This window comes from Rhinolophus sinicus, chromosome 17 (assembly GCF_057876585.1).
Source record: "Rhinolophus sinicus isolate RSI-liver-muscle chromosome 17, RSI-T2T, whole genome shotgun sequence".
NCBI lineage: Eukaryota > Metazoa > Chordata > Mammalia > Chiroptera > Rhinolophidae > Rhinolophus > Rhinolophus sinicus.
The window spans coordinates 28,421,499-28,444,987 of NC_142517.1; the positions used below are offsets into that span (position 1 = coordinate 28,421,499).

Genomic DNA, 23,489 nt, shown 5'->3' on the forward strand with positions numbered 1-23,489 from the left:
TTTTTTTTAATCTTTTAACTTAGAAATCTTTGTTAACAGATTATAATTTTGGTTCCAGTGGTGGTAGCGTTTTTTCATGGCTAGTGTATTTCCTTCATTATCCTTTATTTCAAGACAATATTTTGTCATCCACACTTTTAAATTATCTTCTCTTCTCCAAGCTGAATGAGAGCTTAGGTATGTTTTTAGCATACAGAGTTTACAGTTTTGAAATGTCAGAAATACATTGTAGTGTATGTGCAGTCATGTGATTGTCTTGACAAGAAAAACTAACTTGAATTGTAGGAGCTCTACACATATTTGTTAAGTGACTGAGTGAAAAAGAATTGTGAACTTATCAAATCATACTCTTTACATATGTATAGTTTATTGTATATCAGTTATACCTCAGTGAAATTTTTTTTTTTTTAATAATTGCATTTGGAAAAATTACCGTTTAACTTTAATTCTTACTGATATTGTGTAACACTAAAGCTATAATGTAGTGGTCTGCCAATGAAGCAAAGCAGTGATAGATAAATAGTAGGAGCTCAAGATACAGCTGTGGAATGAAATGCCAGCTTTGGTGGAGGTTTTCTTTTAGATCATGCTGTCTCTACAATGGGTTATGAGAGCGAAGTAACTCCTAAAGATGGAGTTTTTGGAAAGATTGTTAGCACCCTGAACGTCACTTTCAAACCAGCTCACACCTTTAAGTAATATGCTTTTCCAAGAGATTACTCATCTAGATGCCACAATAATAAAACTTAAATAGTAAGGCTGTTCCACTTCTTAAAGCTTTTTTTTTTTTTTTTTTTTTTTTTTTTGAGGAGTGAAATATTGCCTACATAAAAATGTTAAACTTCTGAATACTAAAATGTTTGGGGTTCTTGGTAATGCATCTGCAAGTGGAAGCCACTCACCCCAGAAGTTGTGTACATTCATTCACAGGGGTTTTTGGATGCCTGCGAGAAGGGCCCTCTGTCAGGTCACAAGCTCTCTGGGCTCCGGTTTGTCCTGCAAGATGGAGCACATCACATGGTTGATTCCAACGAAATCTCTTTCATCCGCGCAGGAGAAGGTGCTCTGAAACAAGGTATGCCGTGTGCTGGCACTCGCCACATCGCTGTGACTGTTTTCCCTTGTGGACCATCAGAGCCTGAGAAGGCAGCGCTGGGCATCACACCAGGGAACAGGGTGGGCCCTGTGCAGATATCCCTCACAGAACCGAAGTGAGGCTGGATTACTGTGTTCTCTGTCTTGCCAAACTGAAAGCCTACCTGTTCTCCTGTTATCTGGTAATTTTTATATGTTTAAAAACATAAATAACCTGTAAGTTCTGTTTTTAATAGAAAAGAAAAATACTCAGAATCCTAAGAAATATTTTAAAGAAACATTACAGTCATGCTATTTTTCGTGATGTATTCAGATATCAGGAAATCCATAAATTTGTAAATAATTTTTTCATGTATGCCATTGTAGGCTGTTGGCATTTTGAGAATGTCCAAGTATTTTGAAAGAATTCAGTGAACCTTTTTTCTCAGTGGAGGCTTCTTGCTAAGCTGCTAAAATTGTCAGCCTTTCTCACACAGGGTGATATGCATGTTAAAACCCTTATGAAACAGTGCCCAAAGCAATGGCGAATGTATCTGATTCCTTGCTTTTAAGAGAGAAAAGCAAATGACCACGCAGCAGTTTGACATCAGGGTTATTCAATCAAAAGAACTTCAAAGCTGTGTCCTGAAGCCAAAACATTCATCCCCTGTCATCTCCTCCGTATCTATTATGTGGTAATTCATAAGTGTCTTTAGTAATGTCTATAAGTCTCTTTAGGAGAATTATATCATGATTCATAAAACATTTCAGAAATGTTTTCAACTTTTCATTTCAAAATGGACAGTAGGAAATAATAGATTGATCATGACACATGTCGTAAGCATTCTGTAAATCAGGATTTTATTGATTCTGTATGAATTTTGGACTTTATGTTGTTTTTCGTTTGTTTGCATCTGTGATTGGCTCTGAGGCGATGGTTGGAAAAGGTTGCTCATACCTTGACTAGGTTCCTAATTCTTTATTTTAATGAAACTAATGGGAGCCATTAGTCATTTTTAAGATATTTAAAGTGTACAATGTGATGATTTGGCAAATATACACATTGTGATACTTTTTAAAAATACAGTTAAAACAAATAGAAAGCACCAATAGTTCTATGCTGGTTCTTGACTAGAAATTGGTAGCTTTCCTGGAGACAGAGATTACATAAAGTAAGATAATTGGTATGGTTATCAATTAACAAAGAGCCTCATCCTTTTTTTTTTCCCTTCTTCTACCTCCTGCCCGCCCCTCTCTGCTCCCCCCCCCAAGGGGTCGATGGTTGGCAACTGTGACCTTGGCATTAGGAGCAAGGCGCTCCAACCACCTGAGCCACCAGGCTGGCCCCACCTCATCCTTTTCTATTGTTCCTATATGAAATATAAATAAACATATTTATATGCCCATAATATACACATACATACATGAAAAAGTCTACTAATCTGTTAACTAAACAGTTGAATATGTATCATTTAATTCCATTTAATTTTTAATTATTTAAATGTACAGATATTATTAAGTATGACTAATTGCCTGTTGCGTGTGCAAAGGAAAAGATGAGAAGTTCGGTTTTTGGCCAGATAAACGTGCAAATAAGTAGGGTGCTAGCATGAAAAATGAACTACTTTGCTGTTCCTTCATGTAATTCTCATTTCTCCATGAATAGAAGACAAAAATATAGAGGGTACAAGGAAGTTTTTGCCAAGTAAGAAAATCAGCTTTTAAGCGTGCACCTCCATTGAATGCCATCTCCATTGAATGTTAGAGTGAAGTGTTGATAAATGAAGTTAGTAGTAGAAAATTTATACTTATGAGCTATTACATTCTTATCAAAATTGGAAGAAAAATAGTTCAAATTGCTGTATATTTTTCATTTAAAAAAAAACTGGAACTATTTTCAGTCACAATTTAAACTTTGTCCCTGAGATTATTCAGTGAGGTAACCAAAACTGAAATGTGAAATTGAACGTTCATTCTGGGCATGTTTCACCCTGTGGATGTGACTGTTGCCATCATTTCCTAGTTGCCATCATTTCATTTCCTACGGCCAAAGTTTAGGAATAGCTCTCTGCTTGGTCTCCCCAGAAACACTGAGCTCTTGTGGCCACTCTGCGAGAGAAATAAAGGCCTACCAGGGTCGTAGTGAACTCATTTAACTTGACAGGGCCCCTGTTTTGATCTCCTGCCAATTACGTGACGCGCTTTGAGTTTGAATCCTGGTTCCATTGCTTCCTACTTAACTGCATGGAAATGGGCAAGTCATTAGGATATATTTTTGTTTTTTCAAGTGTTGAAAATTTTATTAAGATTCAGTTTACAAAGCTTTACACCTGTGGTGCACCAAGACATAGGAAGTTACCCTTTAGGCTTTGGTCCTTGGTTTAGAAGTTGTGGAACGTTGGTGGTTTTTTGTGAATCACTAAGAATTCATGAGCTTGATGCCGGGCTGGTAATATACCGTTTTCTTCTTTCTCAGAAAGTGGGTCTCGATAATGTTTGAGGCAGTCAGGGCAACCTGACTATTCTCATGAAGTTGCCAAGCTTCGATTCTGTTAATCCCACCGAGTTTTTCTATCAGAAGACCCAGGATTTCCTTCTTAGAAAGCTTCTCTGCTGCCTGGAAAGTGTTGACTTCGAGGATGATATTTGGAGATAGTAATTCCACAATATTAAATGAGAATGGATTTGAAAACACTTGCACATACGTATTTGAACATAGTGAATGCTAATCTCGCTTCCCTTCCTGTTACCTTTGGCCTAGCATTGTGCCTTGCCACCCAAGCCTCAGATATATATATATTATTTTTTTAGGAGGGGAGCAGGACTTTTATTGGGGAACAGTGTGTACTTCCAGGACTTTTTCCAAGTCAAGTTGTTGTCCTTTCAATCTTAGTTGTGGAGGGCACAGCTCAGCTCCAGGTCCAGTTGCCGTTGTTAGTTGCAGGGGGCGCAGCCAACCATCCCTTGTGGGAGTCGAGGAGTCAAACCGCCAACTTTGTGGTTGAGAGCCCGCGCTCCAACCAACTGAGCCATCTGGCACTGACCCATGTGGGAATTGAACCGGCAGCCTTCGAAGTTAGGAGCACGGAGCTCCAACCACCTGAGCCACTGGACCGGCCACAAGCCTCAGCTTTTTGTCTCAGAGTGGCCATGCTAACAACATGGATTATTTATGTGCTGTGTATTATGCTGAGTACGTGGATTATCATATCCTCACAGTGACCTTATAGTTGAGAAAATTGGGACTCAGAGTGGCCCAATGGCCGAAGGTTCCATGCTATTTAGTGGTGGGGCTGAGAGCTAAACCCAGACCAGAGTCCTAGCCCTTGACACCTCCTCACAGAGCCTCTTCAGCACCCTGCCTGGTGTTACTACGTTATTCCTTGTGGGCTGAAATAGAAACACTACCACCTCTACCCACCGCTTAGGCTTAAAAGATCCTATGATGATAATGGTATTTGTACTTCTTGCTTTAAAAACCTATACACTGGGCCAGCCCGGTGGCTCAGGTGGTTAGAGCTCCATGCTCCTAACTCCGAAGGCTGCTGGTTCAATTTCCACATGGGCCAGTGGGCTCTCAACCACAAGGTTGCCGGTTCAATTCCTCAAGTCCCCCAAGGGATGGTGGGCTCCGCCCCCTCCAACTAAGATTGAACATGGCACCTTGAGCTGAGCTGCCTCACGGATGGCTCAGTTGGTTGGAGCGCGTCCTCTCAACCACAAGGTTGCCGGTTCAACTCCCGCAAGGGATGGTGGGCTGTGCCCCCTGCAACTAGCAATGGCAACTGGACCTGGAGCTGAGCTGCGCCCTCCACAACTAAGACTGAAAGGACAACAACTTGAAGCTGAATGGCGCCCTCCACAACTAAGATTGAAAGGACAACTTGACTCAGAAAAAGGCCTGGAAGTACACACTATTCCCCAATAAAGTCCTGTTAAAAAAATAAATAAATAAAATAAAATAAATAAATAAATAAAAAGCTATACACCACATAAATCTGCTTGAGGAAAAATTGTTTTCAGGGCTTGGCTGTCATCTGACTGTTGAAAAATGGCCGGGTAAATTCGCTGTGGAGTCTTGTCGCATGGATTGGGGTTAGAGGAAGGCATGAATAAAGGCAGGGTTCTTCGAAAGTGAATCAGGAGGTGGATTTAAGGAGAAGGAGGAGGTTAAAAGGAAAGGAGCAGGGTGAGGGAATATGGAGTTGAGAACTAGACAGGCCATTCTCAGCAGTCAAGTGATGGGTAGTGTATACTTGGCCCCTTCCTTTACAATATGACCCTTTCACAGTGTTGCTTTTATATTACTGTCCTTGAAAACACTAGATAACATGTAACTAAATCCTAATGTGTCTGCTCTGCTCACTTCTGTCTTTCTGGGTGTCTTCTTCTGCATTAAATGCATTGATTTAGAGCCAAGGAGGCTTTGCTGTTGTGGTAACCCAAGAAGTAACACAAAATAGAACTGTTAATATTTCTACAGTCCAGAATTGTTAGTCTACAGCTTTAGATGTCTGTGTAGGGTTCTGCAGGGCTTAGCCAATGAAGCTTAGGAGTCTGCAAAGTTCAGTTTTTCCTCTTTTCAGAACAGATTTACTCATTGGGACTAATTAGTCAAAGGTAGGTCTGAGCTAAGATATGATTTGAGTTAGAAAATACTTCAAAGAAATGCAAGAATATTAAATTGCTGTTATAATTATTGCACTTAATAGTATCTTACAAAAAAGAGCTTTAATGAGCATACAAGAATAATTGCTAATTAGTTTATTATAAACAAATTGATGCTTGGGAAATTATGGTTATTTTAAAACAAATATTTTTCTTCATCATCTTTTCTGTGTTTTCCTTAATGTCTTTATGTAAAGATAATTCTTCCAGTCTGAGGCTGAAGTATTATACCGTACTTTCATAACATCCAAGTTTAATAGGAATGTTTGAAGTTTTATTATACTTGTTTAATCTCCCCACATTGTTACATTTAAAACTCAGCATTTGTCACAGTAAGAAGTGTTCTGGTTATGTATCAAGTGGGATGAAAAAATAAACATGGGCATACACATTGGGTTTTAGTGTTTAAATGGCCCTTCGCATCTAGTCCAGTGTCTTTATTTTTTAGGCGAAGAAACTTGAGACCTGGACAGATTGTGCTTTTCCAAAAGGTATATAACTTAATAGAGGCAGAGCAGAGCTAGAAACTTTGTCTTTCTAATTTTCAGATATTAAAATTGTTCACCCTAGGAAAGAAAGACAGACCTCAGCATGACTTGATTATTGTCTCCACATAGATGAAGGGTACCCTCCTCTTCACTCCTGCTGGTGATACAGGTTGTTTTCATATAGTTAAAAACAACTGTCTGCCAGGGACCAACAAGCAAGAATTGGTGTACCTTGGTCAAAGACCTACCAGTTAGTGTCATTACTCTTGAACATTTTCAGAAAGAGAGAATAAGTAACTCTCAACTACTGGTACATGATTTAGATGGTAAATGACTTCATTGAATGTAGTTTTAAGACTCCTTTTATATTATCCTCTGCAGCTTAATGATTTTTAAGGATAAAAATGTGGTAATGGAAATACTAAAGCTAAGTTTTGTCTTAGTGGAATTTCCATTTAGAAGAGTGACTGTTACTGCTACCAGAAAAATGAATCCCAATTTTAACCTCATCATTTGAGTGTGTACGCTTGGGAGAACACACTGTGTCTCACTTTTGTATACCTGGATAGAAAAGAATTACAGTTTGTTTAAAGATTAATAAATTAACTTTTTTTTTTTTTAAATCCAGCGTTGGCAAATGCGACGTTATGTATTCTTGAACCTGTCATGTCTGTGGAAGTTATAGCCCCAAATGAATTTCAGGGACCAGTAATTGCAGGAATTAACCGGCGCCATGGGGTAATCACAGGACAAGATGGAATCGAGGGCTATTTTACACTGTATGCAGACGTAAGTACTATTGGTCACTTGACAATCTTGCATTATTAACCACAAGAGGAAATTAGAGTTAGCTTTTGTTTTTGGAGATTGTAGAGCAAATTGACACGTTTCCCTGGCTATTTGAGTATTGGATTACATACCGAGGGTGCCAAAAATATGTATACACATGACTTGTATTCATCTTTTGTTATCAGTACATATTGATATTACAATTTTAATGCAGTTTTTTTTCCTTTCTTAAAATGTGTATACATTTTTTTGGCACCCTCTGTATAAGTGGCAATTTCTATAATTTGCTATTAGAGCAACTGTTAAGTGCAAAGGCAAAAATAAGATTCATTTCATGTAGGCTTTTGTGAATGTTATTTTCTTAGATATGTAGTTATCTTTTCTTTGTCATTATAGCTTTATTTGCATAGCTCCTTTATTATGTTATCTCTAATTTTGGGGGATAATATTTTATTCCTTTTCCTGTACCTTGCTTGAATTACAACTCATGAGAGAAAGTGTTTATCACATTCTGTAAGGCTTCCTAGAAGACACTGCCATCAGCATTATCATCGCGGCATCCACAGGAAAGTTGTATTAACATTTTCACAGCAGAAACACTTGGAAATGCTTGAGCTTTGGCCAGAGAGTGGAGTGGGGATGAGGAGGGAAGCGTGTCAGTGATGTCTACTCTGTGAAACTGAAAGATTTAGTTTCTCTCTAGTTATGACTGTCAAATAAACTTATTTTTAAATAGGGTTGCTACTTCCAGTGAAACAAAAATGTTTCTCTTTGGCTTTTAATTCTTTTAAACTAAGAATTGTTAGTAGAAAACTGAGTCTGAAGCAATTAAATGGCTAAGGCTTCCCTGTATTTTCCTCAAATATTTTTCAGTAAACAATGTTAAAATATCTACTGTGTTTATTTCCAGGTCCCTCTAAATGATATGTTTGGTTATTCCACTGAACTTAGGTCATGCACAGAGGTAAGCAAGTGTTGCAATTTTACTTTAGTGCTCTGTAAAAGACTACCCTACAATATTATCAAATTTGTGAACTCTTGTTTTTGCATGACTTTACTTGATAGTTATATATATATATATATATATATATATATATATATATATATATATATATATATATGTTTGTATATATTTGTATTTATATTTTTAAAAATCTGGGTGTTTTTGTTTTTGTTTTTGTTTTTTAACTCCCAGGGCAAGGGAGAATACACAATGGAGTACTGCAGATATCAGCCATGTTCACCATCCACACAAGAGGACCTCGTTAATAAGTATTTGGAAGCTACAGGTCAACTTGCTGCAAAAAAAGGAAAAGCCAAGAACTAACTTTAGTCACTTTAAGTTGACTAACTTTAACTGAATCTGCAAGGTTTAGATACTTTAATGGATTCTAGTGGAATGAATTCAGACAGAAACAAATTTCAGAAGCCCTTTCTGTTAAATTCAGGAGCTTCTATTATATCAAAGTTAATTCTGTGTATATCTCAACTATATTGACTGATTTTATAGTTCATTAAAGCTCAAATAAAATATTACTGAAATATATTTAATATTTATTTTAATGGAGGAAGAGACTTCTATCAATTGTACTTCTAAGTTTAGAATGTGTGTAAACTTCCTTTTCAAATTTTTTGTCATAAGTATTTTATTAGGTTGGTGCAGAAGTAATTGCGGTTTTTGCATTTTTTTTACCCTTTTAAACTGCAATTACTTTTGCACCAACCTAATAACATAGACGAGCTGAAAAACAATACAAAGAACAGCCATAGACCTTCTATCTAGACTCAACAATTAACAATTTTGTTAACAGTTCATTAATCAGATAATAATTTGTTTTGTCATATTTGCTTTATTTGTTTCTGTCATCCATCTATGTATGTCTCAAACTTTTATATTTTTAATTTTTAAAATACTGTTTTGCTAAACACTTGAAAGTGACTTGCAAATTTCATGACACTTCTTAGAGTGTCATCTTTTTTAAGATTTTTATTAAAATATAGCCAACATACAATATTACATTAGTTTCAGGTGTACACCATAGTTATTCAATATTTATATACCTAAAGAAGTGATCACCGTGGTAAGTCCAGCAACCATTTAACACCATACTATGCTATCACAATATTATTGACTATATTCCCTATGCTGTACATTATATCCCTATGACATTTCAGGTGTACAACATAGTGGTTAGACATTTATGTAATTTAAGATGTGATCCCCCTGACTAGTCTAGTACCCACGTGGTACTATTCATAGTTATTACCGTATCATTGACTATATTCCCCTATGCTTTACTTTGCACTCCCATAACTCCTTTGTAACTACCAATTTGTACTTCTTAATCCCTTCCCCTTTTTTCACCCACACCTTGAACCCCCCCCATCCATCTGGCAACCATCAAAATGTTCTTGGTATCTATGAGTTTGTTTCTGTTTTGATTGTTAATTTTGCTCTTAGATTCCACATATAAGCAAAAATCACATTGCGTCCATCTTTCTCTGTCTGAGACTCCACTCAGCACAACACCCCCAGGTCTGTGCATGCCACCTCAGATGGCAGGAACCCATTTCTTTTCATGTCTAAGGAATACTCCACTGTATATATGTACCACCTCTTTATCCATTCTTCCGTTGACAGAAACCCAAGCTGCCTCCACATCTTGGCCATTGAAAAAAATGCTGCAATGAACATATGGATGCACATGTGCCCTCAAAGTAGCATTTTGGGTTTTCTTCAGATACATACCCTGAAGTGGGAATACTGGGTCCTTCATTGTCTCCTGTTAGAGTCTTTGTTTTAAAGTCTATTTTATCTGGTATAAGTATTTTTACTCCTGATTTTTTTTGTATTGTGTTTTTTTTTTCATTTCCATTTTCATGAAATATTTCTCCATCCGTTTACTTTCTGTCTGTGTGTCTTTCAATCTGAAGTGATTCTCTTGTGGGCAGCATATGTAAGGGTTTTGTTTTCTTATCCATTCAAACACCCTGTGTCTTTTGATTGGAGCATGAAAGTAATTGTTGACAAATACATAGATATTGCCATTTTATTATTCATAATTTGTGGGGTTTTTTTCCATCTGAAAGAAGTCCCTCTAAAATTCCTTGTAATACTGGTTTGGTAGTGATGACCTGTTTTAGCTTTTTTTCGTCTGGGAAGCTCTTTATCTGACCTTTGATTTCAAATGATAGCCTTGCTTGGTAGAGTAGTCTTGGCTGTAGGTACTTGCTTTTCATCATGTTGAATATTTTGTGCCAATCCCTTTTGGCCTGCAAAGTTTCTGTTGAGAAATCAACTGACAGTCTTAAGGAAGCTCCGTTATAAGTTACTAGGTGCCTTTCTCTTGCTGCTTTTAGGATTCTCTCTTTGTCTTTAACCTTTGCCATTTTAATTGTAATGTGTCTTGGCGTGGGCCTGTTTGGGTTCTCTTGTACACTTCCTGGACTCTCCCAAACAGAGTCTCCTGTTTGGGACTCTGTGCACTTCCTGGACTTGTATGTCTATTTCTTTCGCCAGGTTAGGAAAGTTTTCAGCCATTATTTCTTCAAGTAGATTCTCAATCCCTTGCTTTCTCTCTTCTCCTTCTGGTACTCTCTATGATGAGAATGGTGTTACTCTTGGTGTTGTCTCAGAGGTCTGTTAAGCTATGCTTATTTTGGGGGATTCTTTTATCTTTTTGCTGTCCCGATTGGGTGCTTTCTGCTTCTTTGTCTTCCAAATAGCTGATTCAGTCCTCTGCTTCATGCATGTAGTCTGCTGGTGATTCCTTATAGTGCATTCTTCTTTTGAGTTATTGTTCTTCACTTCCAGCTTGTTCTTTTTTATGGTTTCTACATCCTTATTTATGCTTACTGTCTCTTTGTTGCAGTTGTTACTAAGTTCCTTGAACATCCTTATAACCATTGTTTTGAACTCTGTCTCTGGTAGGTTGCTTGCCTCCATTTCGTTTGGTTCTTTTTCTGGATTTTTCTCCTGTCCTTTCATTTGGGACACATTTCTTTGTTTCCTCATTTTTGGCTGCCTCTCTGTGTTTGCTTCTATGTATTAGGTAGATCGGCTCTGTCTCCCAGTCTTGGCCAGGTGGCCTAACGTAGTAGGTGCCCAGGGCCCCATGGAAGGGTCTCCTTGATAACCTGCTCCGGGTGCTCCAGGAGTGTTCTTTGCGTGGATTGTGTGTGTCCTCCTGTTATAGTTGAGCCTTGATTGCTATTGGCACATCAGTGAGTGGGACTGACCCTCAGGCTGACTGGCTGTGGGGTTTGGCCATGTCCGCAGCTTATGGGCTGCTGTGCAGGGGCCTTACCCCACTAAGTGGGATTCACAGCAGTGGGCTCTGGTGCCTGTTGTAGGTGCCGCTTGTGAGGCTAATTGGGCAGTGCTCTGCTGTGGTCTGAAGCCAACCTCCAAGTATGTTGGTTCTGGGGTTCTGGGGCCTCCTGGCAGGGCCTCCAGTGCAGGCCCAGGTTACCCAATGCTTATGACTGTTCAGGGAATTCCTGGTAGGAGCTACAAAACAATCTGCAGTTGTTCACTGCCAGTGCTAAACCTGGAGGCACGTGGGAGAGGCCACACTGCAAACCAAGGACGTTTGCCACCAGTGCCAGGCCTGGGGTAGCTCCACAAAAAGCCAGGACACTCTGAGGCCTGCTGCCACGTGCCAGATCCCTTAAGGTTCAGCCACTGATAGAGCCTGATGCGGTATGCAGGTTGGGTGAGGCAGGGTCTCAGAGTCACTAGAGTGGGAAGAGTTGTGGTCACCAGGTTAATGTAAATTCTGGTTTGGTGCCAGTGCTGAGCCTGGAGCTACTCAGCAATAGTCTCAGAGCACACGGAGGCCAGTTCCTGCTCACCAGGGTCCTGCCAGTCTTCTCCAGTAGTTTGCCAAGAAACAGTGCAATGCAGGTGGGGCTGGCTGATCAAGGAGAAAGTGTCTCCGGCTGGGGGAGTTGGGTGGCGTGGGGTCCCATTACTCAGTAGGGTGGAGCAACAGAGCTCACCAGGCCAGTCAGATTCAGATTTGGCCGTAAGCGTAGGGGGTGGGATCAACACAAAGATGACGCCTGCCTGCCAGCTGCACGGCGGAAGACCGCTCACAGGAAAAATGTCGACTGCCCTCCAGTAGTTGCCTCGAAGCCACACAGCTGTGGGCTCCCCCTCCCACCCCCCGCCGTGTGTCTCTGATGCCTCTCTACCGGAGTCCAAGGTGAGTGCTTGTGAGCGAGTGAGTCTGAGTGCAGGCCATTTAAGAGGACATCTGGGTTTCCCACAGCCTCTGTCCCACCCGGAGGGTTGGAATCCCCACTGTTTTTAATAGCCAGATGTGGGGGCTGCTCTTCCCAGCACCAGCATTCTGGGCTGGGGAGCCTGGTATGGGGGCCTGGGTCCCTCGCTCCTGGCGAGGGGAACCTCAGCACCCGAGATACCTGTCCTGATTCTCAACCGCCACACAGAGGTTTGGGTCCTGTTCCATGTCTCCACCCCTCCTACCAGTCTCGACATGGCTTCTTTATATTTTTAGTTAATAGGACTTCTGTTCAGGTAGACTTCAGATTGTTCTATAATTTAGTTGTAATATTAATGTGTTCACGGAAGGACGCAGGCACAGTGTTGATCTACTCCGCCATCTTGGATCTCTCTGGAGTCACCTTTTAATAGGCAGGACTTTTTTATTGCATACAATCTTAATAGAGAACATTTTTCAGGTTCTTCATTGCAATCAGCTCTATATAACAGCTAGAAATTTCAAATGCCAGCTAAATTTCTAGCTGTTTTATATAGAGTTGATTGCTTCAGTTTGCTTCCGCAAATTTGTAGCTGCCTGTTTTCAGGAGTTTAAATGTTACTTTCTTGTGGACCTGTGAGTTGAGAAATAGATCCTTGCATACGCTATTCTTGTCTATGTTCATCTATGTTTCTGCAGCTCTAAATAATACAACATAATTTTTAGAGTTCCTGCCTAGTCAGTTTCCTGCAACTACTAGATGCTGGTTGAATTTGAGTCTGTTGGAATTTATCATGTATTGTATTCATTGAGATTATGAAAGAACAAATGTTAAGCTTTTGTTTTTAGAACGAGCTGGACTCCTCGGCAGTTCTACTATATTGTTCAGAATTGCTTCATTCAAAAATCATCCAATGTGATAGATACCCTAATTATTTTCTTTAGTAAATAATAGAAACAAAATAACTATTTTAAATTCCTTTGCTTTTCTTGATTTATAGATTGGCTTTATAACTTAAGGTTTCAAGAAAAAAAAGATTTTTTAGAAATATTGAGTACATTTTCAAGGCATTTGCTAAGTGCTTTAAATGCACTATTTAGTTTAGTTTTCCCAACCCTATGAAAGTAGGTAATGTCCATTCTGTAACAGAGGAAGCAAAAGCACAGAGAAGGTGAATAACTTGACCAAGACCACATAATTTATTAGGTTTTCAATTGATAATTTAGTTACGATTATTCATCATCCCAAGTGCATTTTCCCCATAAATATGTCTGGTGCCATAATAGCATCAAGCCTGAAAAATATTGCGTTGGCATTTCATCAGTATCTCATGCTATTTGCAGTAATTTAGAATATTGTTCCTAAAAAAAAAAAAAAAAAAAAAAAAGAATATTGTTCCTGATGAAATAGAATTTAGAATTTAGTATAGTTCTGGCTATTACCAGCAGTCAGAAATATTAGAAGTAAGATAAATTTTGATGCTTTAACTTGTTAAAATTGTGGTTATAAGGATATAGTGTCAGAAAACTGCCTAGATAGCTAACCCAACACCAACATTTTATAGGCAACGACACAGGCGCAGTTGGTGGGAGTAACTAGAGTAGGATAACATCGGGACAGACCCGGGATCAGCCCCACACCTCTTGCTAAGTCATTAGTTTGCTTATAGGTGGTAGAGAGCATGTACCGCCAAAGTCTGTAATGAGAAAGAAATTAATGGGATTATTCATAAATGAGGATTTTTTTATACTCTATTATGAGAGATAATTGTTCGCTAATTTAAAGAAAGACAGTATGACTTGTGTTGGAAAATGGTAGCAGCCCTAGGCAGTGTTGCCCTGATTAACAGCCGTGGCCACACTGTTAAATTAATCACCTGGGGAGCTTTAAAAAGAAACACTGAGGCCAACCCCTAGATATTCTGATTCTCTGGGTCAAGATCAAAAGTTTTCCACGTGATTATAATGTACAGGTTCAAGACTACTGCAGTACTGCCTGCACCTTCAACACGTGAAATGGATGCTGGTTGAATTCACCTGGTTTATTCAGGTGTGTGCTATTATTAATATTCTTTTGTGTGGAGTTTGGGCTAATGGTTCTTAGTTTGATAACTACCTTTGAAGAAATAGTCAATTTCCCCCCCTTTTTTTGCACCTCCCCCAGTTCAAGCCCTCGTTTCTTAGTCTAGTTGTGTAGGACAGCTCCCCAGCCGTTCATGGCCGCACACAGCGGCCCACAATAGCCAACAACCTCCGGCTGCTCACAGTAGCCCAGCTCCAGGGAGAGCTGTTGTTCACAATCTTAGCTGTAGAGGGCACAGCTCACTGGCCCATGTGGGAATCGAACCAGCGACTTCCGCGTTAGGAGCACGGCGCCCCAACCACCTGAGCCACTGGATTGGCCCCCATACAGTCAATTTTTTGTTACCATTTTCCTCCTTGCTTACTCTCAGATTGTTTAATTGTAAAATCACTAAAATGTAATAAACTCTCAAGTTTTAGGATTTTTTCTTATTTTAATTTTTTTGACATCTGGATGAGCCTTAAAATTGATGGCAATACAACTAGGCAGCCACCAGGTAGTAGTAAATTGTGACATGTAGGAGTACATTCCTTTGCAGAAGACAGCTATTTGCATTGCTAAGTAACTATAAATGATTGAATTAGAGCTTTAATTGCTGCTTAAAGTGACTTCAAATAAATAACACTGGAGTGCATTATCGAAATAGTTAATTGTATTCAAGGCAATTTATTGTGAGCTTTCATTCATTTATCCATTCAAATAAGTACCAGGCAGCATGTTAGGTAATTGTAGCACTTTGAAAGCTAGGAAAAATCACAGAACAGGTTCCGAGAAAAATTTATGTAATAAACTCGTATGTTATGAAGGACTATCATTCAAGGACAAATACAGAAACTTCCAAATGACTTTCAGAAGAATTTAACTTCTAACAGCTCATAATTCAGGCAGGAAAAATGAAACTATGTGTAGAATCAAAAGGAATGTAGACAAAATCCGGATACTATTTTGTATGTCTTAAAATTCTGGAAGTTCTAAAGAGAACAGGAGTGATGCTGTATATAACTTCTTGGCTCAGAGTGATTCAGAAGATATAGACTCTTAATGAAAAGAGGGAATTTAGAGTTTCTCATTTTATGTCAAGGAACGTGAAGTAATTTTCTCTCTGCTGTTAGCTAGCAAAATCAGTAGTAGTAAAATCAAATCAGCAATTTTAGAGTTTGTGCTAGAAAAGATGTTCTAATGGTGATATTGAGAAATTTGTAGTTGGTTTAGCTTTTGTGGGTTTTGTAAATTGATAAATTAGGTAATTGTGTTTGTATGTTGTCTGTATGTGTAGAATTCCCCCTTCATAATCTCTTATACTGAAATAAATCTGTTAGAAGATTACCTTAGAGTCCTCTATTTTGAGTCTAATCTCACTAATAAAAATGCTTTTATGAGGCTAAGACTCATAAAAGCTGCAACCCTTTTCTAGCACTTAATGGGGTACTAAAAGAGTGATTAAAGATCACAGGACATTGAATATGTGGTTATAATGCTCTTGGGACCTTCTTTGAAGATTATTTAGGGAACTTCAGTTAGAGAGAGTTTATCATTTGGTTTTGGCATGATTGAATGATTGTAGATTGATCTTTTAGAAAAAGTATTATCTCTGTGTTATCACATAGGTGGGAGATCTGATGTTTTCTTTAAATGATTGTTTTCAGTGCTTCAGAATCCTTATAGTTCTTTAAATCAAGTGGATGTTGTAAAGATGAATGCAAAGGGGTTGGGGTTTTACTAGAAAAATATATAAACTAGATCTACTAAAAAGTAGCAGTATCATCCATCTTATTTTTATTTTGTAAGAATCCACATCTTTAAATTTTTCTCTTTGGTGTCAACTTTCCCAATTTTCTAATAGTGCAGACTTAAAAGTAATATTTTGGTGTATTTTAAGGCTGATGCTTCCTAACCAATTATTGGTGAAGGAACCTGGCTAAAGGTTTTTAGACATGGATATAAGTGTTCCATTAAACGATACTAATTTTCAGAGCAAGTGATGGCCATAATTCCTGGATCAATTCTTCCTGCCTTGGGCACTGGGTGCAAGTTGTCCTTATAAATGAAAATTGTTAACACTTGTTATACTTACTTTCAGTTGTATCACTGTTACATTTAATACATGTTTGAAGACACTCAGTTTTATCTGTGAGACACTCTATATTTTTATTTGTGAAATATGAATTAAGCAATATTCAGAATTCATTTAATTCCAGGTTAGCACAAATTTTGCCTACATAGATAAATCTCTACAAGCACATTTAAACATTTTATTTAGAAATATAAACATTTATTTAAAAGTACCTATCAGTTAAAAAAGAATACTTGCTTGAAATCATAAAAAATAGTAAAATTCCTTTTAAACAGATAATATTTTTCCCACAATTTGCATTCATTGAAATATATTATCTTTTAAAAATCTTGACATCTTTTAATTTTTGAGTATCATAGGCTTTCCCGAATTATTAAAATGCCTTATACCTTAGCTATTTTACTAGAATACTGATTTAGGCTACTTAGTACAGTCATTTTGTTTAGAATTTGGGATAAGCAGACTTTTTTTCTGTTCAGAAATTACTAAGCTCTGTTGGTGCCACAGCTGAGCCTTCTTCAATTCCAGAGGCTTCTTCTGGTGTCTGCAACCCATGACAGTGGTACTTCACTTTAAGTGGTTTGCCAGGGTACCAGACCAAGTGAATACGACAGGGAATGATTTCCTAGGAAATAAAGAGTTCAAAAACATTATGATACGCAAAAACTTCTGGTGAAAACAATTCTATATATAATTTTGTGTTTTACCTGTGTTGGGAATTCATGGAGTAGAACAGTATAATCAAAATCAATTGCATTGTCATTTGTTTTCTAGAGAAAGAAAAAAAGAGTGAGTAATAAACAGGGTAGGTTTATATTAGCTCAGAATTTGGAAGGCTTATCTTATATAAATGTTTGTGTTGAATCGATGCCTTGAATCTCCTGCTGCCTCTTTGATTTTAGCCTCATTTCCTTTTGGTAGTATCCTGCGTCAAGATATGGGAGTCACTTATTGTTGTTTTATCACTGAGGTATATGAAAATCTCCTTAATGTCTATCACTTTTTCTCTCTAATGTGTGTGGGTTGTTTTTTGTTTTCCTCTTTCTTCTGCCTACCCACCCCCCCCACTCCGGTTCAAGCCCGTTGTTTCTCAGTCTAGTTGTGTGGGGCACAGCTCCCTGGCCCATGCTGGTATTATGAGCCTTGCGCTCCCCCTGGCTGAGGCAGTCTGTGCTCACAGAAGCTCACAGCGGCTCTCGCCGGCCGGCAGATCCCGGCCACTCATGGCAGCACACAGTAAGTAGCCCATGGCAGCCCACGCCAACCTCTGGCTGCTTATGGCGGCCCAGCTCCAGGGAGAGCTGTTGTTCACAATCTTAGATGTAGAGGGCGCAGCTCACTGTGCCATGTGGGAATCGAACCAGCGACCTCGGTGATAGGAGCACAGTGCTCCAACCACCTGAGCCATGTGGCTAGCCCATGTTTGTGGTTTTTGATGGAGGCTAAGGTCAGTGGGGACAGGGAGAATCTTTTGACAGGCTTAGGAATTCAATACTGTATATGCACCTCAAGCTGATATGGTAGCCCTGGTATGCCAGGCAGTGACAAGGGGCAGGGCAACCAGGACTTCTAGAATGCCACCGTGGGCCAGGTTCTGTGCTAGGTATTTTATACATGTCTTCATGTAATGCTCCTGACTGCCTCGCAAGAGTGTGTATTATGAGCCTGGTTCTATAGGGGAGGTAACAAGTATACAGCAACTAAGTGACAAGTGGGGATTCAAACCTGGATCTATTGACTCCACCGCCCACATTCTTCCTTCCTTCCCACGCTGCCTCTAACACCAGTGCCTGGATATGTATAGGGAGGCCAGCAGTCTTCCTCACCTCTCATTCACTTGATTCCTCTAAACTAGTATCTAAACCAATTTTCTATTTTGTTTTCGACACTTCCTGGGTTGTTTCTTTTATTTGGCGGGGGGCGGGGGTGGCATGGTGGGCAAGGGTGCTTATCCCTTTCTAGTAAAAATGGAAGAGAAGAAATTAAAAAAATAAACTCAACTTAGATTATAATTTTACTCTACCAGGTTTTTATTGAGACTATTAAAGAATATAAAAAAGCAAAGACAAGCAAAAGAACTTAAGTTTTGTCTCCCATTTGCTTCCATTGATGGCGATTTTTACCAACCATGAAATTTCCAGCAGGTGGGGAGAGTGCTGGAGGGAGAAGATATAAGAGAGGACCTGGGTAGATCAGAAATTGACTGCTTTTCTATGGTGTCTTTGCATCATTGGGTAGGTTTCCCTCCTGTCTGGCAGTGTACATGTGAAATGTTCAAAGCAAATATCTGCGGCACAAGCTGCCTGCAAAGTCAGAGAATTCATGAGAGAAAATTCAGTGTCTCTTTCATAAACGAACAATTTCCAGAGGCCCCAATGATCAACCGGGCATTGCTGGCTTTGGGGGTGTTTTTAGCCTTGCTCCACCCTCATTTGGTGACTATCTTGACCTTGGAAGGAAATGGTTCTCAGCAGGCTGCTGAGTTGTGTGATTTTTATCTCAGACTTCCGTGTTATCTGCACTGTTTCTCAAGGCCTGACTTAACCATGTATTGTTGTAATTTAAAAACTAGTTTTACTTATAAACTGACAGTACTTTTTCAGGTCAATGCCTTCTTACTGTTGTCGAAAGTAGCATTTCTGAAGGAGATCATGGCAGTCTCCAGATTTGGGGCAAAAAAGGAGGCAAGGCTTGAAACAAATGATGGGATTCCAACTCCATTTGACAAACTATTCTGCTAAATACACAGAGTGTTACCCATTTTTTAATACAAAAATTTGGATTATTATAAAACCCTGTTCCATTTAATGAAGACCTTCTTCAGTAAAGTGATTGAAGCAGACTCTCCCATTTCTGTTTTTATGGATTCTTCCTCCTCCAGGAGAAAGCACCCTTAAACCCAATGAAAAAGCAGAGCTTATTAAAGAACTGCAGAGGGGACATTGCACATCCCAGCCTGCCAAGGTATTCCAGGCAGACCTCACCAAGTTGAGGTCTGCCAAGAAATCATTATTTTGAATATTATTCAGAAATAATCTCCTTGGCTTCTATTCAAATCACCACAAAGGCCAAATCCTTACAGTCCAAATTGATGACAATTCCCTGTTACATTTTCTGGTAACTCAGCACTGTACTCTTCGGAGAGACAGACTGGAAGTGTTTTGTTTGTCCCCTTTTACTTACTTGTTACCCCTCCCCTACTTCCCTTCCCCAAAAAAGAGAGAGTGATCCTTAGCAGACCTGTGTGGTTTTAGTAGAGAGTAAGCTTAGGTTACTGACACATACTATGAAAATAGATTTCGCTGAAAAACTGAGACAGATGAGATGGTTTCTGTCATGCACCTTGGCCAGTGGGGCCTCTAGTTAGGTAGGACTTGTGCTGATGGATAATGTGCCGCTGCAGGTCAGACAGCTGGGGTGCTGACAGGAGCTGCCATCAACTGATAAGAGCTGGAACAACACTCAGTCTTACTTTTCTCAATTCATATGAAAGGCTGAGGGTGTAGGGAAAGCCCTTAACCATTTCTTTTTCTCGAGCCAGCAAGTCTCCCCTGCCCTTGGCATGATCCTTAATGGTTTGGGAATGACATCTGTTCTTTGGCTCTAAAGCCGTAATTGTGCCGGTAAGATAGGTCTTATTTTATGTTTGTATTCAGTGCTTTCTTACGTAGCCCACTCTTCTCTCAAGCTTTGTTCTTTTGGGGCTGTGAGTTTATACGCCTGCACTTTCTTACATAGTCGCGTTAAAAGGCGAATTTACCCCTGAGTGTAAAGATAGTAACGCACACCCAGAGCCTCTGCAAAAACTCTAAGCCCTGTACTTTCCTGAGCTACCTTGTGTCACAATGCACCTCCAGTCGCTCCTGCTTCTGAGCCGGGCAGTCTGGCGTTGTCAGCCCTGCCGTCCTGCTTCTAGTGTCCCAGGACGCTACCTGGATTTTAGTGACCTTTTAAAGTTGCTTCTTTTGCTGAAAGATTATGGGAATCTTCAGTGGCCACCCAATAGCCGAATTTGAAAATCTATGTGGATATGTGCATGCTTTTCTTTAAGAGAACTCTAAGCTGAAATGCATATCAACCTTGAAACCAAGTTTCGCAGTTGCTGCCGTGATTTAGATTTAGGTTAGTTTCAAGGACTTCCATAAATTTGTTAAGCCCCATTTAATAGACCCTAAGAGATTAATGGGTGATTTGCTATGGGTGACCCAGCAAGTCAGCTGCACATTCATTCATTTATTTATCTAAAACCCAAACCCCACAAGGTTAAAAAAAAAAAAAATCTAAAACTTCTAATCAGGGACATTGTTTCTGATCAGTCAGCGTTTTTTGTTTTCTTAACTCCACGGTTACATTTGTTCCTACGGTTCCCATTTGCAGTTGGTTGAGAGATTAATGGGCCGATGATGCACTGGCTAGAATGAGAGCGAAACGGGGCTTCTGTTGCTGAACTGTATGTCCTGGGGGTTAGTTTGGTAATGTGTCATCTACAACTGCAGAGGAGAGGAAAACACTGATGTTAAGAGATCCTAATTTTTCTCTGCTGTGTCTGGTGATCTGTTCCTATTGAGTGTCCATCTCATATTCTTGTTGAGTGTTCGTCAACAATTAGTTCTAAATGATCTTGACACCATTTTCTATACCGTAAACAAGAAAAATTCCCCCTGACTTCTCAGTTAAGGTAAAGCCTCTTATTGAGGATATGATCATCTTGGTAGATGAGAGAGAAGGTGGAAATTTGATCTAGTTAAATAGCAACTACCAACTAAGTGGTAATTTCTATTAAAATTCTATTAAAAGGCACACTATAAAGGGGAAGAAATGTATTCATTTTGAGGAGTAAAGAGAAAAACTACGTCTTGTCCATTTTCCAAGTGGCCTCTAGAAAGCACACCGAACTATTTTGGGCATGACTACCTTAATTCCCCAAAAATAAGACCGGGTTTGATATTAATTTTTGCTTGAAAAGACACATTAGGGTGTATTTTCAGGGGATGTCTTATTTTTTCGTGTACAATCTACATTTATTCAAATACAGTCATGTCATCTTCTTCTGGAACATCGTCATAATGTACTAAATGCGTCCGTGTGGCTGACGATCTTAATTGGGGCTTATTTTTGGGGTAGCTCTTATTTTCGGGGAAGGTCTTATTTTCGGGGAAACACGGTAATGCTGACTCGATGCTGGGTGAGTCCTCGCACTCAGAAGGTGCTAACTGAAGAGCCATCCAGGGCTGAGCCTACTGCTTCTCACATCCGTGAAGAAGATGGTTTTTAGGAATTTGTGCCTACGGTTGGCTTAGCTTGCCTCTCTCAGAACAGTGGATTTTGTTTGCTCTGGAAATGGCACCCTCTCTCTCCATCACACTTGCCTGCTGCGTACCCACATCACACAGTGACTGGTCCTCTAAATCAGGACCACAGACTTTGAGGGGCCTGCAGTGCTGCGTGAGGCTCATGTGCACGCACTCCCAACACAGCCTTACTCTCAGCAGATGACTTGCCTCGCTTTTCACTGAGAAGACAGAGGCAGTTTGAATAGAACTTCCACAACCGCCGTACCCACCCTCCTACCAGCGTCTGGGCCCCTCTCCTCTGCCTGCCCTCCAGGTCAACTCTCCTGTCAAAGCTCATCTCCGGGATTGCTCTTATCCTCTCTGGCCTACTCAGGCACACTCACTCCAACAATTCTTCCTTCTCTTTCCTACAAGTCGTACTCTGACCCTCTACTGGATTTTTCCTCGTCAACATATAAATATGCTATTAAATCTCCCAACCTAAGAAGACAGCAGTAAGAAGACAAGCCTTTCAACCCAATGCTCACCCATCCTCCAGCTATTACCCACTCCCTTTCTTCTCCCCTTTATAGCCAATTCTTTTTTTAAAGAGATGGAGGGTCCACTTCCTCTCCTCCCATTCTCTCCTGAACCTCCAGTCAGGCTTTGCCCACATTGTGCTGGAGAGCCGTAGATAAGCTCTTCATTGACTTGCAACTGCCTCAATCGAATGGCCGGTTTTCAGTCGTCATGTCCCTCGACTTTCCAGCAGCATTTGACACAATCTATGCATCCTCATCTTTGAAACACTCTTTTCTCATACCGCCAACCTCTAAAGTTAGAAATGTTCCAGGACTCAGTCCTTATATAACTCACTCATTCTCTGTGATCTCATCCAGTCTTGTGGCTTTAAATACCATCTACATGGTGATGACGTCAGCCCAGACCTCTCCCCTGAACTTGAGACTCATATCCAGAAGACTATATAAATTCTCTACTTGGTTATGGAATTTAGTATGCCCCAAATCAAGCTAATTTCCCCCTGAAATCAGTTCCTCTGATAGTCTTACCCAATCAGTAAATAAAATCTCCCTGTCCAGTTACTGTGACTGCCAAAAAATCCTGTGACTCGTCCTTGACTTTTCTCATTCTCTGCTGTCCATATCCAACCCATCAGCTAATGCTATCGGTCTATCTTCAAACTATATCCTGAGTCCAAACATTTCTCATCACTTCCCCCACTACTACGGTCCAGGTTCTTGCAATACTTTACTGGTCTTCCTGCTTCCACCCTGTCTCTACAGTCTGTTCTCAGCAAAGCAGCCAGTGATCCAATTGTAAGTCAGATCATGTCCCTCCTCTGCTAAAAACCCTCTGATGAGTAAGAGAGAGGTCCTTTGAATGGCCTCCAGGCCTTACATAACTGGCCCCCTCCATTTGATCTCACCTCCTGGCACAGTCCCTTTGTCACTGTTCCAGCCACACTAGCTCACTGCTATTTCTCCAACCCAGCAGCTACTGTGCTACTTCAGTTCCCTCTGCTTAAAATTCTCCTCCCTTGTGGAAGCGTGGCTCCCTCTCACTTTCCTTAGGCCTCTGTTGCAGTGTCATCTCTGATCAAATCAGAGAGGCCTTATTTAGACTATGTAAGAAGTAATTCTGAACATATTCTGCATTCCCTTTTCCCTACTTAATTTTCCTACATAGCACTTACCACCATTTGATACATATTTACTTGTTTATTAGTTCACTGTCTTTCTTCTCTCACTAGGATAGCTACACTAGGTAGAATCTCCATCAGGATAGCTACCTTGT

The 23,489-nt window shown here is 39.8% G+C and overlaps 2 protein-coding genes across 2 annotated transcripts in view; one reads left to right on the forward strand and one right to left on the reverse strand.

The window, feature by feature from the left end:
* Nucleotides 1-8,565, forward strand: part of GFM1 (G elongation factor mitochondrial 1) — a 39,418-nt gene extending 30,853 nt beyond the window's left edge. The window contains exons 15-18 of the mRNA XM_019731953.3: nt 931-1,075; nt 6,859-7,019; nt 7,930-7,983; nt 8,215-8,565. Coding sequence (XP_019587512.3) covers nt 931-1,075; nt 6,859-7,019; nt 7,930-7,983; nt 8,215-8,346 — 492 coding nt within the window. The 3' untranslated portion in view covers nt 8,347-8,565. The remainder of the gene's footprint in view (nt 1-930; nt 1,076-6,858; nt 7,020-7,929; nt 7,984-8,214) is intronic.
* A 6,405-nt stretch (nt 8,566-14,970) lies between these two features.
* RARRES1 (retinoic acid receptor responder 1) overlaps nt 14,971-23,489 on the reverse strand; it is a 32,545-nt gene continuing 24,026 nt past the window's right edge. The window contains exons 5-6 of the mRNA XM_019731951.3: nt 17,109-17,171; nt 14,971-17,026 (exon numbers count right to left, since the gene is read on the reverse strand). Coding sequence (XP_019587510.2) covers nt 16,877-17,026; nt 17,109-17,171 — 213 coding nt within the window. The 3' untranslated portion in view covers nt 14,971-16,876. The remainder of the gene's footprint in view (nt 17,027-17,108; nt 17,172-23,489) is intronic.